Raw genomic sequence first — 15,154 nt, 5'->3', positions numbered from 1 at the left:
GATATTCGCTATAAGTGAGATTGAGCGAATAAGCATGGCAGAGGAGGAGAAAAGAAAAGGCACGTAAGCTTGATTGAAATGCAGGAGATGCACAATAAAGAGAGGTATAGAGTGGGGATTCCCAAACTGTGGGGCAGCCATGGTAGGGCTTTAACATAACTGGATCTCTGGTTGAGCTTAACCCCAACTCACCACCCGGTGAGTTGGGGTTAAGCTCAACCAGAGATCCGGTTATGTTAAACATGGGAAGAATGCCTCTTTGGTTTTATAGATACACCTGAAAGTCCAACTTGAAAGTCAATTAAGGTGGGATTTGGTGTGATACCTTTGTCTTCTAAATACAGATAGTCTTAGTACTATGGCTGAGTGACTGATATTTTACCAAATGATGAACGTCCAAGAGGGGATTGAACTGAAAAGTATGATGAACATTGATATAGAGAGTAAAGAATAGTATATATATAGTATTATAAAAGTATATAAAAGTATATAAGTATATATATAGTATTAATATGTATGGTTGCTGATGCAAGGGATGAGATGGAACTTAGTGATGTGTAGGCTGGCCAAATACCAATAGGAAGGATGGGTTCTGACTGACATTCTAACAGGAATTCAGGATTGCGGGTGGTTTCGGGCTGAGCTCTCCCTTCTGCCCACCCTGACAATAACCTTACTCTACGATTTTCCTGTTATCTTGTTATGAGCTAAGGGGGGTCTGACCAAATGATGAACGTCCAAGAGGGGCTTGAACTGAAAAAAGTATAATGAACATTGATATAGAGAATAAAGACAAGCTCATATATATAATATTAATATTATATAGTTGCCGATGCAAGGGATGAGATGGAAGATAGTGATGTGTAGTTGTAGGCTGGCCAAAAACCAATAGGAAGGATGGGTTCTGGCTGACATTCTAACAGGAATTCAGGATTGCGGGTGGTTTCGGGCTGAGCTCTCCCTTCTGCCCACCCTGACAATAACCTTACTCTGCGTTTTTCCTGTTATCTTGTTATGAGCTAAAGGGGGCCTGACCAAATGATGAACGTCCAAGAGGGGCTTGAACTGAAAAAAGTATGATGAACATTGATATAGAGAGTAAAGACAAATTTATATATATATAATATTAATATTATATAGTTGCCGATGCAAGGGATGAGATGGAAGATAGTGATGTGTAGTTGTAGGCTGGCCAAAAACCAATAGTAGGGATGGGTTCTGGCTGACATTCTAACAGGATTTTGGAATTGTGGGTGGTTTCGGGCAGAGCTCTCCCTTCTGCCCACCCTGACAATAACCTTACTCTGCGATTTTCCTGTTATCTTGTTATGAGCTAAGGGGGGTCTGACCAAATGATGAACATCTAAGAGGGGCTTGAACTGAAAAAAGTATGATGAACATTGATACAGGGAGTTTATTATTAAAGTTTATACAGGTATGGGATCTGTTATCTGGACACCCGATATCCAGAAACCTCCGAATTACAGAAAGCCTGTCTCCCATAGACCCCATTTTAATCATATAATTCAGATTTTCTAAACTGATTTCCTTTTTCTCTGTAAAAATAAAACAGGGCTTTGTATTTGATCCCAACTAAGATATAATTAATCCTTACTGGATGTGAAATAATCCTATTGGGTTTAATTAATGTTTTATTGATTTTTTAATAGACTTAAGGTATGAAGATCCAAATTACGGTAAGACCCCTTATCCGGAATACCCTTGGTCCCGAGCATTCTGGATAATGGGTCCTATACCTGTATATAGTATTAATATATATAGTTGCTGATGCAAGGGATGAGATGGAAGATAGTGATGTGTAGGCTGGCCAAAAACCAATAGGAAGGATGGGTTCTGGTTGACATTCTAACAGGATTTCAGGATTGTGGGTGGTTTCGGGCTGAGCTCTCCCTTCTGCCCACCCTGACAATAACCTTACTCTACGATTTTCCTGTTATCTTGTTATGAGCTAATGGGGGCCTGACCAAATGATGAACGTCCAAGAGGGGCTTGAACTGAAAAATGTATGATGAACATTGATATAGAGAGTAAAGACAAATTTATATATATAATATTAATATTATATATTTGCTGATGCAAGGGATGAGATGGAAGATAGTGATGTGTAGGCTGGCCAAAAGCCAATAGGAAGGATGGGTTCTGGCTGACATTCTGCGAGACTGTCACCTCCGGCAGCCTCTATTTGTAGGCATAAACCTGCCCTGCCCCCTTTGTGATGTCAGAGAAGAGGAGGGGCAGATATGGGTCTACAAATAGAAGTGACTTGCCTGGTCAGATTTGGAGAGGATGGGTTAAGGTCAGGTGTGGGCCTATTTTAACTTATGAATTGGCTGACTATTGCCATATCCAGGTCATTTGAATTGTTTGTATACAGCTGACTAGCCAAATTTTTTCACCAGGCATGGATTCGCAGCGAATTTCCGCATTTCGCCATTCGAATTGTTTCGTGAGACTTCTGTGAAAATTCGCCACAGAGAAATTAGTTGTGCGGAATAAAAAAAAGGGCGCAGTCACGTCAAAATTGGGCACGGTCGTGTCAAAATGCGCGGGCAACGAAAAAAATATACCCGGGCGACAAAATATAGACGTGAGTGACAAAAAAGATGTGGGCGACAAAAAAAAGTGCAACAAATGCGGTTTGAGAATTTTTCGCCGTTTTGCAAATTTTATGGCAAAGCAAAACGGGACAGATTCGCTCATCATTACAGCTGACTACAGTACAATGGCCTGGACTAGGGGGCTTTAGAACTTGTGGCTTCATGTCCTTGTTTTTTCCCTAATACAATGATACAGAAAACATAGTCATAATATAACACTAATGTCCCAAGGATAGTTTAAGGTTGTGGATCGCTGAAAAACACCCTGCACATAAAACAGATGACACAGTTATGTTTTCCTGACACCAAAAGCTGCTAATTCTGCAGCCAGAGGCTGCCCCATACATCAGTGAATGGGTGAGGGAGCGCTCTGTGAAATATTAACTTTTGCATAAAAACAGAACAAAAATGATCAAATAAAATATGTTAATTTAGTTTTTTGACAGTATATTACCTTTAAATTAAAGTTATTTGAGACATCATATATGCAATTGCCATAAACATCCCCTTAATTGACCTCAACGACCCTCCATCGAGTGGATATCCTATCCCATCACACCTGATCTGTGTAAATCTGGCTCCATGTTCTTTGTTTATGCAAATAATTAATATTTTATTCTTGATCAAACAAATGTATTTTTAGCTGTAATATTGGTGTGTAGGCGCCATCTCAGTGCATTGTGCCTGAGTCTGAGCTTTCAGCCAGCGCTACTCATTAGAACTGCTTTCGGCTAACCTATTGTTTCTCCTACTCCCATGTAACTGGAGGAGTCCCAAGCCAGACTTGGATTTCTTACTATTGAGTGCTATTCTGATACCTACTGGGAGCTGCTATCTTGCTCCCTTCCCATTGTTCTGCTGATTGGCTGCTGGGGATGAGGGGGGGATATCACTCCAACTTGCAGCGCAGCAGTAAAGTGTGCCTGAGTCTGAGCTTTCAGCCAGCGCTACACATTAGAACTGCTTTCAGCTAACCTATTGTTTCTCCTACTCCCATGTAACTGGAGGAGTCCCAAGCCGGACTTGGATTTCTTACTATTGAGTGCTATTCTGATACCTACTGGGAGCTGCTATCTTGCTCCCTTCCCATTGTTCTGCTGATTGGCTGCTGGGGGTGAGGGGGGGATATCACTCCAACTTGCAGCGCAGCAGTAAAGTGTGCCTGAGTCTGAGCTTTCAGCCAGCGCTACACATTAGAACTGCTTTCAGCTAACCTATTGTTTCTCCTACTCCCATGTAACTGGAGGAGTCCCAAGCCGGACTTGGATTTCTTACTATTGAGTGCTATTCTGATACCTACTGGGAGCTGCTATCTTGCTCCCTTCCCATTGTTCTGCTGATTGGCTGCTGGGGGTGAGGGGGGGATATCACTCCAACTTGCAGCGCAGCAGTAAAGTGTGCCTGAGTCTGAGCTTTCAGCCAGCGCTACACATTAGAACTGCTTTCAGCTAACCTATTGTTTCTCCTACTCCCATGTAACTGGAGGAGTCCCAAGCCGGACTTGTATTTCTTACTATTGAGTGCTATTCTGATACCTACTGGGAGCTGCTCTCTTGCTCCCTTCCCATTGTTCCCTTCCCTTGCAGCGCAGCAGTAAAGTGTGCCTGAGTCTGAGCTTTTAGAAGGAGCCAGCGCTACACATTAGAACTGCTTTCAGCTAACCTATTGTTTCTCCTACTTCCATGTAACTGGAGGAGCAGTAAAGTGTGACTGAAATTTATCAGAGCACAGGTCATATGGCTGTGGCACCCTGGGAAATGAAGAATATGGCTAGCTCCATGGGAAAAACAGATTACAATGCAGGATTCTGCAGGAGAAGCTCTATTAACTGATGGGTTTTGAAAAAGACATGTTTTACCATGACAGTATTCCTTTAAATAACAAGTTTACCTGATTAATAGGATTGTAGCATAAATCTCCACAGATATCTTCATGTTTTTGGCACTTAAGATACGAGCATGATTTAAAACCATGGATCCATAACTTTTCAGCAGAAGAACATGGATGCAAGGTCTGTCTCCAAAGAGCAAAGCCAAGAATGATTCCATTTGGTTTTTCTGGGGAACTCCATTCAATCTGAACTGATCTGGTGAAAGAAAATGAATTCATAGAATATGTTTATATGAAGACATGGAGGAGCCATTGCAGTAACCATCATTTAAGTAAAGTAGCGGGCCAAAGAAGCTAGGGAGGCATTTGGACGAGAACTTGTGAGACAGATGGAAATAAAGGTGGCCATACACAGGCCGATTGTAGCTGCCGATATGGGTCCCTTAGACTGATTCAGCAGCTAATTGGCCCGTGTAGGGGCACTACCGACAGGCCTGCCCGACCGATATCTGGCCTGAAATCGTCCAGATCTCGATCGGGCAGGTCCAAAAATCTAGTCGGATCGGGGACCTCATCGGCTTGTTGATGCGGTCCCCGGTCAGACTTTTCCTATACCTGCCGTTATAATTCAATCGTTTGCCCCAGGGCCAAATGATCAAATTACCCTGGATTCTCCTGATATCGCCCACCCGTAGGATCTTAAGGTGTATGGGGACCTTAACACAGAACCCTTTGGTCTGGGGATTACTTCTTTAAAGTTCCATTTTACTCCTTTAGTTTTTTTCGTTTTTATGTTTGTGTCCAAAGTGAAGTACGAACAGTTTTAAACAAATGGATGAATGAAGTGAAACATGGTGGTTCAAAAGAAACAATTGGTGAAAGAATTAAGTGCCTCCCCTAGTTTGTCTCTCAGATAGATATATATATATATATATATATATATATATATATATATATATATATATATATATATATATATATATATATATATATATATATAAATACATGAATGCAGAGGAACCAATGGCCCCTGGGGTGGCAGGAAATGATGTGTTTGTTCAGAATTTGGGCAAGATTCAGCTTTTTTTCAGCAGAATTTAGATTCGGCCGAATCCATACCTCTGGCTGGACCGAATCTGAATCCATAAAATCATGTGACTTTTTGTCACAAACAAGTTAAACATTTTTGAAAATTTCCCTTTCTAGTCCTAGAAAAAGAAATTGTGGTTTTTGCATTTTTTTTCCGCTTTTTTTTTTTTTTGGTTCATGCTTTTTCAATTAGGAGCTTTTAATAAACGACTAGACATTTGCGATTTTGGTTAAAATTTTAGCTGAAATTTCAAAAAACTCTAAAACCGCAAAAAAGAGAAAGTTAATAAATGGGCCTCCCTGTTAACAGGAAATGGCTGCTGACGAAGCCCAGAAAACACTGCTGCGCTCAAAACACCCAATGGGCCATTGTCCATCATTTCCCGTATCAAATAATCCCATGCAATATATTAATTGTTAATCTAAAGTGCACCCTGATCCTGACCTGCTCATGTGATTGTCCATTAAGGTGGCCATACATGCTAGGTCGCCAAGTGAGTGGATCTTCTCCCGATATCCCCACCTACGGGTGGGCGATATCGGGCCAAACAATCAAATTAGAACGATGGGTATAGGCGTCGGTCAGTTCGGGGCCCCCGATCCGACTGATTTTAAACCTGCCCGATTGATATCTGGCCGATTTCAGGCCAGATGTCGGTCGGGCAGTGCCCATACACAAGCCGATAAGCTGCCGAATCAGTCTACGGGACCGATATCAGCAGCTAGAATCGGCCGTGTATGGGGACCTTTAGTGAGGCAGGGAGGCCGCACTAAATACAAAGCACAACGGGCTAAAAACAACGTTAGATTAATAATTGCCTTTACAAATTCAGCACTCAAAAAAAGATGCCTTTAGAGAAATCCACAGGAAATCAATTTACTCTAAAGATATTGACTACGCACTTTATGCTTTGTAAAATCTCCATTCAATACACATTTATTGGAGAGAGTAGCAACAACACAGCCATTATTTCCAGCAAGCAATAGGCAGCCAGCTCCGACGCTCACAGACCTAAATAGAAATACAGGCGGGTACAGTACCAAGACGCCTGACACTTTCTAAATCACCTAAACCCCATATGAGCCACAATTCACTTGCAGTAAATAAACAAAACATTCACCATAACACAAGGCAGCCGGATAGATGTACAATTCCATTTTGCATATACAACTTATGCTATAGGGTTTGGCCAAAGTGCACTAATTGTGTATTAATGTGTATTGTGTATTAATTTTTTCTGTTTTTTTTTTTAATATTAGAATATGTATTTGATACAATTCCCCTGATTCTATGTACATAAATATTTTTAATATCTGAATGTGTATGCAAGGCAGCGGCTTCCACGCGAGTCTGGTAACAGTTGGCAAGTAAAAAAAGATGTTTTTTTGGGGGGGTTGCAAACACAAGAATTTGAGGTACAGGAATGGGATCTGTTATCCGGAAACGCAATATCCCAAAAGCTCCAAAATACGGAAAGCCTTTCTCCCATAGACTCCATGTTAATCAAATAATTCAGATTTTTAAAATTGATTTCCTTTTTCTCTGTAAAAATAAAAGTGCTTTGTATTTGATCCCAACTAAGATATAATTACCCCTTATTGGGGGCAGAACAGCCCTATTGGGTTTATTTAATGGTTAAATGATTCCCTTTTCTCTGTAATAATAAAACAGTACCTGTACTTGATCCCAACTAAGATATAATTACCCCTTATTGGGGCAGAACAGCCCTATTGGGTTTATTTAATGGTTAAATGATTCCCTTTTCTCTGTAATAATAAAACAGTACCTGTACTTGATCCCAACTAAGATATAATTACCCCTTATTGGGGCAGAACAGCCCTATTGGGTTTATTTCATGGTTAAATGATTCCCTTTTCTCTGTAATAATAAAACAGTACCTGTACTTGATCCCAACTAAGATATAATTACCCCTTATTGGGGGCAGAACAGCCCTATTGGGTTTATTTAATGGTTAAATGATTCCCTTTTCTCTGTAATAATAAAACAGTACCTGTACTTGATCCCAACTAAGATATAATTACCCCTTATTGGAGGCAAAATAATCCTATTGGGTTTAATTAATGTTTTATTGATTTTTTAGTAGACTTGAGGTATGAAGATCCAAATTACGGAAAGACCCCTTATCTGGAATACCCTTGGTCCCGAGCATTCTGGATAACGGGTCCTATACCTGAATTCAGGTACCCCCCAACCAACGTCTTCTGCCCAGCCTGAGTGTTCCTTTTCAAGCTGCTCTACTACTTGCAAGCAGGGAGGGAAGACTTTACAACTATAGAGGAAGCAGACCCCCAGTATGGGCCCCCCCGTGACTTTTTCCTCTATAGTTATGCCACTGCCTTGCCCCCTGCTCGCCTGTGATCTGACTGACTACCATCAGCCCACATCCTCCCAATCCCATAATTCCCTGCACGCCTGATGTCAATAAGAAAAGGAACATCCCAGTGCAATGCATTGTGGGTTATGTAGTTCCAGCATGCTGTCTGTAAGCTGTGGAGAAGTTGTTACAATTAGTAACATTAGTGTTTTAGACCCTCCTCCCCTGCCAGGATTTCAAATGATGCAGAAAGAGTAGAACTGTTTTGCAGCTGGATTTCAGCATATAAAAATGGTATTTATTCCTACTTTTTAAAGGAACAGATTACAGGGATAGGGATATTAGGGGTTTCTGTGTTGATTTTGTAACTCATTTGTAAGAAAAAATCCAGAATAAACTCCACTGAGACAGATTTGTGATTGGGTGTGTTGTTCTGAGCTCGTTACATATTTGATATCCTGCTAAATAAAAATACATATTCCCTTTCATACGTGTTCCGCACTTATTACCTTGTCTTCAAAACTGAAGACAGACAGATATTGTTATACCTCGCCGGCCCTTCATACTCCAGGATCAGAATTAATGAATTACCTATTGATTAAATTCCACTCTAGCAAATCCACCATGGCAAATAAATGAACTACCCGGGGCGCGTGTAGGCCACGACCAGGCTTGTCAGGGCAATCGATCAGCAGTTAGTATTCTTTTGGGATATGGGAAAGAGTTGATGCTAAGATGACATGTTGGGAAAGAAATGTTGTTACAGCACTGCTGCCTGAAAGTGTCACATTGCTGCCTGAAAGTGTCACATTGCTGCCTGGTCTGTTCGCAGATTAACATGATTTCTGTGTTAGTTTTTGTAAGCACTTATGTAAGTGAATGCATGCATTCATGCGTATACAAGCATGGATCTGTTATCTGGAAACCCATTATCCAGAAAGCTCTGAATTACGGGAAGGCTCTCTCGCATAGACTCCATTTTTGTGTACATTTGCATGGGATCTGGTATCTGGAGATCCGTTATCCAGAAAGCTCAGAATTAGGGGAAGGCTATCTCACGTAGACTCCATTTCTGTGTATATATGCATGGGATCTGTTATCTGGAAACCCGTTATCCAGAAAGCTCAGAATTAGGGGAAGGCTATCTCACGTAGACTCCATTTCTGTGTATATATGCATGGAATCTGTTATCTGGAAACCCGTTATCCAGAAAGCCCCAAATGAGGGGAAGGTTATGTCCCATAGATTCCATTTCTGTGTATATATACGTGGGATCTGTTATCTGGAAACCCATTATACAGAAAGCTCTGAATTAGGGGTTTCTCCCATAGACTCCATTTCTGTGTATATATGCATGGGATCTGTTATCTGGAAACCCGTTATCCAGAAAGCTCAGAATTACGAGAAGGCTATCTCCCAAATACTCCATTTCGGTGTATATATGCATGGGTTCTGTTATCTGAAAACCCATTATCCAGAAAGCGCTGAATTAGGGGAAGGCTATCTCCCATAGACTATCTCCCATAGACTCAATTTCTGTGTATATATGCCAGGAATCTGTTATCTGGAAACCCATTATCCAGAAAGCTCAAAATTAGGGGAAGTTTGTCTCCCATAGAATCCATTTCTGTGTATATATGCATGAGATCTGTTATCTGGAAACCCGTTATCCAGAAAGCTCCGAATTAGGGGAAGGCTATCTCCCATAGACTCCATTTCGGTGTATATATGCATGGGATCCGTTATCTGTAAACCCGCTATCCAGAAAGCTCCGAATTACGGGAAGGCTGTCTCCCAAAGACCCCATTTCTGTGTATATATGCATGGGATCTGTTATCTGGAAAGCTGTTATCCAGAATGCTCCCTATTACAGGAAATCTATCTCCCATAGACTCCATTTTAAGCAAATAATTCTAATTTTGAAATATGATTTTCTTTTTCTCTGTAATAATAAAACAGTACCTGTACTTGATCCCAACTAAGATATAATTACCCCTTATTGGGGGCAGAACAGCCCTATTGGGTTTATTTAATGGTTAAATGATTCCCTTTTCTCTGTAATAATAAAACAGTACCTGTACTTGATCCCAACTAAGATATAATTACCCCTTATTGGGGGCAGAACAGCCCTATTGGGTTTATTTAATGGTTAAATGATTCCCTTTTCTCTGTAATAATAAAACAGTACCTGTACTTGATCCCAACTAAGATATAATTACCCCTTATTGGGGCAGAACAGTCTTATTGGGTTTATTTAATGGTTAAATGATTCCCTTTTCTCTGTAATAATAAAACAGTACCTGTACTTGATGGTAACTTAGAAGCACACATCCATATTGGTGGCAAAAAAAGTCCTTTTGGTGATCTAAATTACAGAAACCCCCTAGTGCCAATCATTCTGGATAATAGATCCTATATATGTATATCTATAATGTCTCCCCAAATAAGATGTAAATTGCTCAGAACACAATATACAGAGGAAGCTCCTGTCAATCATCCTCTGGTTGCTATGGGGTTGGTGACCTCACCTTCTTTTAGTAAAGTAACCAATAATAAGCCAGAACCACTTTTCGCCCCATCCTCTTACTCAGACAGAAGTACATAAAAGAAAATGCGTTACAGGAATAGGACTAGAATAGCTGCACCTTTATTCAGTTCAAATAGTGGGGCCCAACCTCATATGTTGACATCTAAAAGAAACCATATGGCAGCTCCAACCCATATGTGTAAATGCAGGGGTTGGTCTGAACACAAAATAATGCAAATTAAGTGCAAAGAATCCTTGAATTTCTGTATATCTGTATTTCTATCTGTATTTCTGAATAAGCTCACACTGTTAAACAGAGAAGCAATATGGCAGCTTCCACCCATATGTATGAATATAGAAAGAGTATGCACTGGCTACATTACCTTACTGTGCTGCTGTAGTGCCTTTGTGAGAAGCAATACCCATACAAACACTATTACATATGGCCATTCCCATACCTTGCGCTGGTAACTATGACCTCTGGCTGGGGAATTCCTCTCGGCGGACGTTCCGCGGTTGCAGTCTGAGTAGCGTTGCTTTTTACACAAGCGTAGACTGTACAAACTCCAACCTGGGGAATAGGAAATACACAGTTGTGAATAGTGATACATCTGTCTTTTGCAGAACACCTTGGCAGAGGCAAGCAATATGGCAGCTCCAGAGAAGGAATGGCTGCGTATTCAGTAAAGGTCAAACTGGGACTCTGGTAGGTTCTACTCTGTATGGCACTTGCTATGAGCTGTTTCATGCCATGATGCCAATGGCAGGGGTAGAGAAGTCATACATGTATGTATGTATGTATGGATGCACCTTGGAAGCAGTCTTACAGGGCCATTGTGGTCTGCGCCTTTTTCCGTTCCCTAACTTACACATCTGATTGGCACACAAATTAGGGGACAGGAAGGGGTGGGAGTTGAGGAGGCTTATTAGCCTCCCCTCATCAACCCTCTTGGATAGAATTCTGCCCAGACCCAAACTGGCAATCTGTGGATTCTGCAGGGCTTCTGTAAGATGCCATAGACCAGGGGTCCTCAAACTACGGCCCACGGGCCAGATAAGGCCCCCCAAGGTAATTTACCCTGCCCCCACTGCGTACTCACCCCTGGATACTTACGCAATGGCTGGTGGGACAAAGCTGAGGAAGATAGGTAGTAGCCAGGGTTGAGGACACAGTGGTGATGGGGGGCTGTAGTTTGAGGACTAACTATAGGCCCCCCAACAGTCTGAGGGACCGTGAACTGGCCCCCTGTTTAAAAAGTTTGAGGACCCCTGCCATAGACAGTCACTATTTAGTGGGTTGGTGGGGATTGTTTGAGCTTGAAATGCCAGGGCCTGTATTGAATCCCAGTCTGGACCTGGTGCTGCCTCAGGTGTTAAAGCTCCGAAAAGAAGTTCCAACCTACATCCTACTGTTCTTCTGGGGATGGACCTGTAGAACATCCCTAACACTTATTTCCAACACAGGCCAGTGTGAATATAGATCTACTCTGGCCTGTTTTAGAAATAAATCTAAATCTAAGGCATGTTCTACATCAGTGATCCCCAACCCGTGGCTCGGGGGCAACATGTTGCTTCCCAACCCCTTGGATGTTGGATGTTGCTCCCAGTGGCCTCAAAGTAGGTGCCATTTTTACATTTCTGGCTTGGGGGCAAGTTTTGGAAGCACAAAGACACCATTTTATTCCAATCAGAGTCTCCAGCAGGCCAGCAGTCCACATGGTGGAACAAAATAGCCAATCACAGTCCTTATTAGGCATCGCCAAAGAACTTTTTGTGTGTGGCTCCCAAACACTTTTTAAATCTGAGTGTGGCTCATGAGTAGAAAAGGTTGGGGATCCCTGTTCTAAACGGACGGATAACTTTGAAAGGAAACCATGATTTTTAGCCTAAATCCAGTGCCATATCTTATTATCATCTCCTGCATGATGAAAGCGATCAAACAGAAAATCCATATTCTCTTTAACACAGTGATCCCCAACCAGTGGCTCAGGGCAACATGTTGCTCCCCAACCCCTTGGGTGTTGCTCTCAGTGCCCCCAAACCAGGGAGTTATTTTTGAATTCCTGACTTGGGGGCAAGTTTTGGTTGAATAAAAACAAGATTTCCTACCAAATAAAGCCCCCTGTAAGCTGATAGGGTGCATAGAGGCTGCTTAATAGCCAATCACAGCCCTTAAGCTGGCCATACACGTGGCGATCTGACGATGTTTCGTGCGACCGTCGGTTACCTGAAACAGCAGGTGAGGAGGTAGAAACAATAGGATTTCTACCTCCTTCTGCCAATTCAGCCCTGATGGCAGATTTTGGTCAGGCTCCTTCTATGACGCCCGATCAAAATTTTCTAACCTGGCCGATCGGCGAGTCATCCGATATCAGCAGCTTCCTGCGATATCGGTCGACTCGCCGACATGCCATACACGCACCGAATATCGTACGAAACGAGGTTTCGTACGATAGTATCGGTGCGTGTATGGCCAGCTTTATTTGGCTCCTCCATGAACTTTTATGGTGCTTGTGTTGCTCCCCAAGTCTTTTTATATTTAACTGTGGAAAGAAAGGTTCATAGAGGCTGCTTAATAGCCAATCACAGCCCTTATTTGGCTCCTCCATGAACTTTTATGGTGCTTGTGTTGCTCCCCAAGTCTTTTTACATTTGACTGTGGAAAGAAAGGTTGGGGATCCCTGCTTTAACAGATGAAAGTGGGACTGTTCAACAAAAAAGGCAGCTGTATATTTATGTTATTAAGGAATATAACATTTGGGAAGGATGTTCCACTAACCTGTATTTTGTACACTTTAAACGGCAACAAGCCTCCGACAACAAAGGGGTTGGGGGACTTGAGCTGCGCCTTGTAGATCTGATTATTTACATAGATGGAATATTCAGTCACAATGCCATTTGGGTTTGACGGTGGCGTCCAGATGACACGTACAGCTGTACTGTTGATGACAGCCACCTCTGGAGGGGAGATGCCTTCAGGCTCTGGAAATAATGGGAAGGCAACGGAATAAACTCCAGCTGTCTGCGTGAAAGACCTTGCCTGACCATATGCAGATCAGGATTGAGCTTCAGCAATCCGTTTGCTGTTTATCAGTCTGCAGCCGACACCAAATTGGCTTATTAGCGTCTCAGCCAGAGACCGTGGGGGCTGCCGGTGGAATAGTTGATATTACCAACATGGTGTTAATAATCTCTTACGATACTTGGTCGGTGGGATGTTTTATAAATGATATACGCTATCCGGCAGCACAATGATCATTATGTCCGGCGCCGACATTTTTAAATTCCCACAAACACATTAGACGCGTCCCGTTGGGAAGGGTCACCAACACATTGTGCATAACTTGCACAAATAACAGCCCCCCCCCCGTAATGGCACGCGGCCATCCTGTTTGACCCCGAGAACATTTTAGACTTCATCCTGTAAATTATATCCAGCAATTGTCTGGCATTATCATTAGGGAAAATGATCTCCAAAGTTGATTACCTTAGATAATAACGCCGTCTCGTATAAAAGAGAAAAAAAAAATCGTGGACGCTAAATGACACCGTTCTTCAGAAATGTCACAAAGATAACTACGCCGGGGCCCTTTTTTTCTTTATCGGGGGCCCGGCTGCTCATATTTTATTTTTATAAACAACAAAAAAAAAAAAAAAGGGCGCTGACCTTTGGCACGGCGGAGAAAATGAAATCCTTACTTAAAGAGCTTTTTTAATGACCTGGAACACTTGCCTTGGGAGGTAATGATGTTATAATGTTTATAATGAGTTTTTAGAAAATCGGAAGATTAGCGACACCGCGGCCATTCAGATCTGAGGGCTGCTTTATTTTTTAAAATAAAAAAAATCGCCCCCTCTCAGCTGCAATGGAAATGGCTCATGGAGGAGCCGTTTTTCTCAGTGGTTGAACGTGCATCAGGAAATTCTAACAAGTCGGTAATAGTTCCCAGTATGGCTGTCATGTTGATAGCATGCTGCCTCGCAGAACAAATCTTTACCGCAAAAAAAAAAAAAGGCTAATTGTTTCTGAATTTGACGGTTTATTGACAGCCGGGCTCAGTCCAAAGCTCAGCCGGCCCAAACAGCCCTGTGCACACAGCAGAATAAGTTCAAGGCGGCTAATATCGCCGTTACCGCTTTATGCGCTGGTCTCTGAGGGCCATTTATTGATCTCCCATCTGAAGTCAACGAGCACTTAAGCATTTTAACATTTTAGACCATTTAGGCCTCTTTTTTTTTTTTCTCTCCGTTTAATAAAATGACATTTTAAAAAGGAAGGCTGACTGGTTTTAACCTTGCAAAATCAATTCATTTAGTGCTCAGATTGGGGAAAGCAATGTGGTTTTTTTTTTTTTACATTTTTTTTTTTCCAGTACTCACCTCCATCCAACGTTTGCACGTCCACCGAGTCGCCATTTATACTATGAGCCCCATTGAAGGTTTGAAGATAAAGCTGGTATTTGGTGTTTGGATGCAAACCGCCAATCGCCATATAGTTGTCAGACGCTTGTAACGTCAGAGACTCGTTCGACTTGGGCGATTTTATGACCAAAGTATAAAGTTCGACGGCCCCCTGCAAGTCTTGTAATGCTTGGAAGCAAGAAAATGAAGAACCAAGTTATCCCAAATGGTTTCTAAAGAAGATTTATTGCTAATTCATTTGTTATTGAATAACAGCAGTAATGATATTGTTTTAGGCTATCATTATACTCTCACAGCCTAGAGAGCCAGGGGGCACTAGGTGATGCCATTGT

At 41.9% G+C, this 15,154-nt stretch overlaps 1 protein-coding gene across 1 annotated transcript in view; it reads right to left on the bottom strand.

Moving 5' to 3' along the window:
* Positions 1–15,154, bottom strand: part of ush2a (usherin) — a 510,724-nt gene that overhangs the window by 143,770 nt on the left and 351,800 nt on the right. The window contains exons 44-47 of the mRNA XM_031902040.1: positions 14,781–14,990; positions 13,180–13,382; positions 10,859–10,971; positions 4,509–4,704 (exon numbers count right to left, since the gene is read on the bottom strand). Coding sequence (XP_031757900.1) covers positions 4,509–4,704; positions 10,859–10,971; positions 13,180–13,382; positions 14,781–14,990 — 722 coding nt within the window. The remainder of the gene's footprint in view (positions 1–4,508; positions 4,705–10,858; positions 10,972–13,179; positions 13,383–14,780; positions 14,991–15,154) is intronic.

Source organism: Xenopus tropicalis, chromosome 5 (genome assembly GCF_000004195.4).
Source record: "Xenopus tropicalis strain Nigerian chromosome 5, UCB_Xtro_10.0, whole genome shotgun sequence".
Classification (NCBI taxonomy): Eukaryota; Metazoa; Chordata; class Amphibia; order Anura; family Pipidae; genus Xenopus; species Xenopus tropicalis.
Note: the sequence above shows the minus strand (reverse complement) of the source record. Positions and strands in the feature narration are given on the sequence as shown.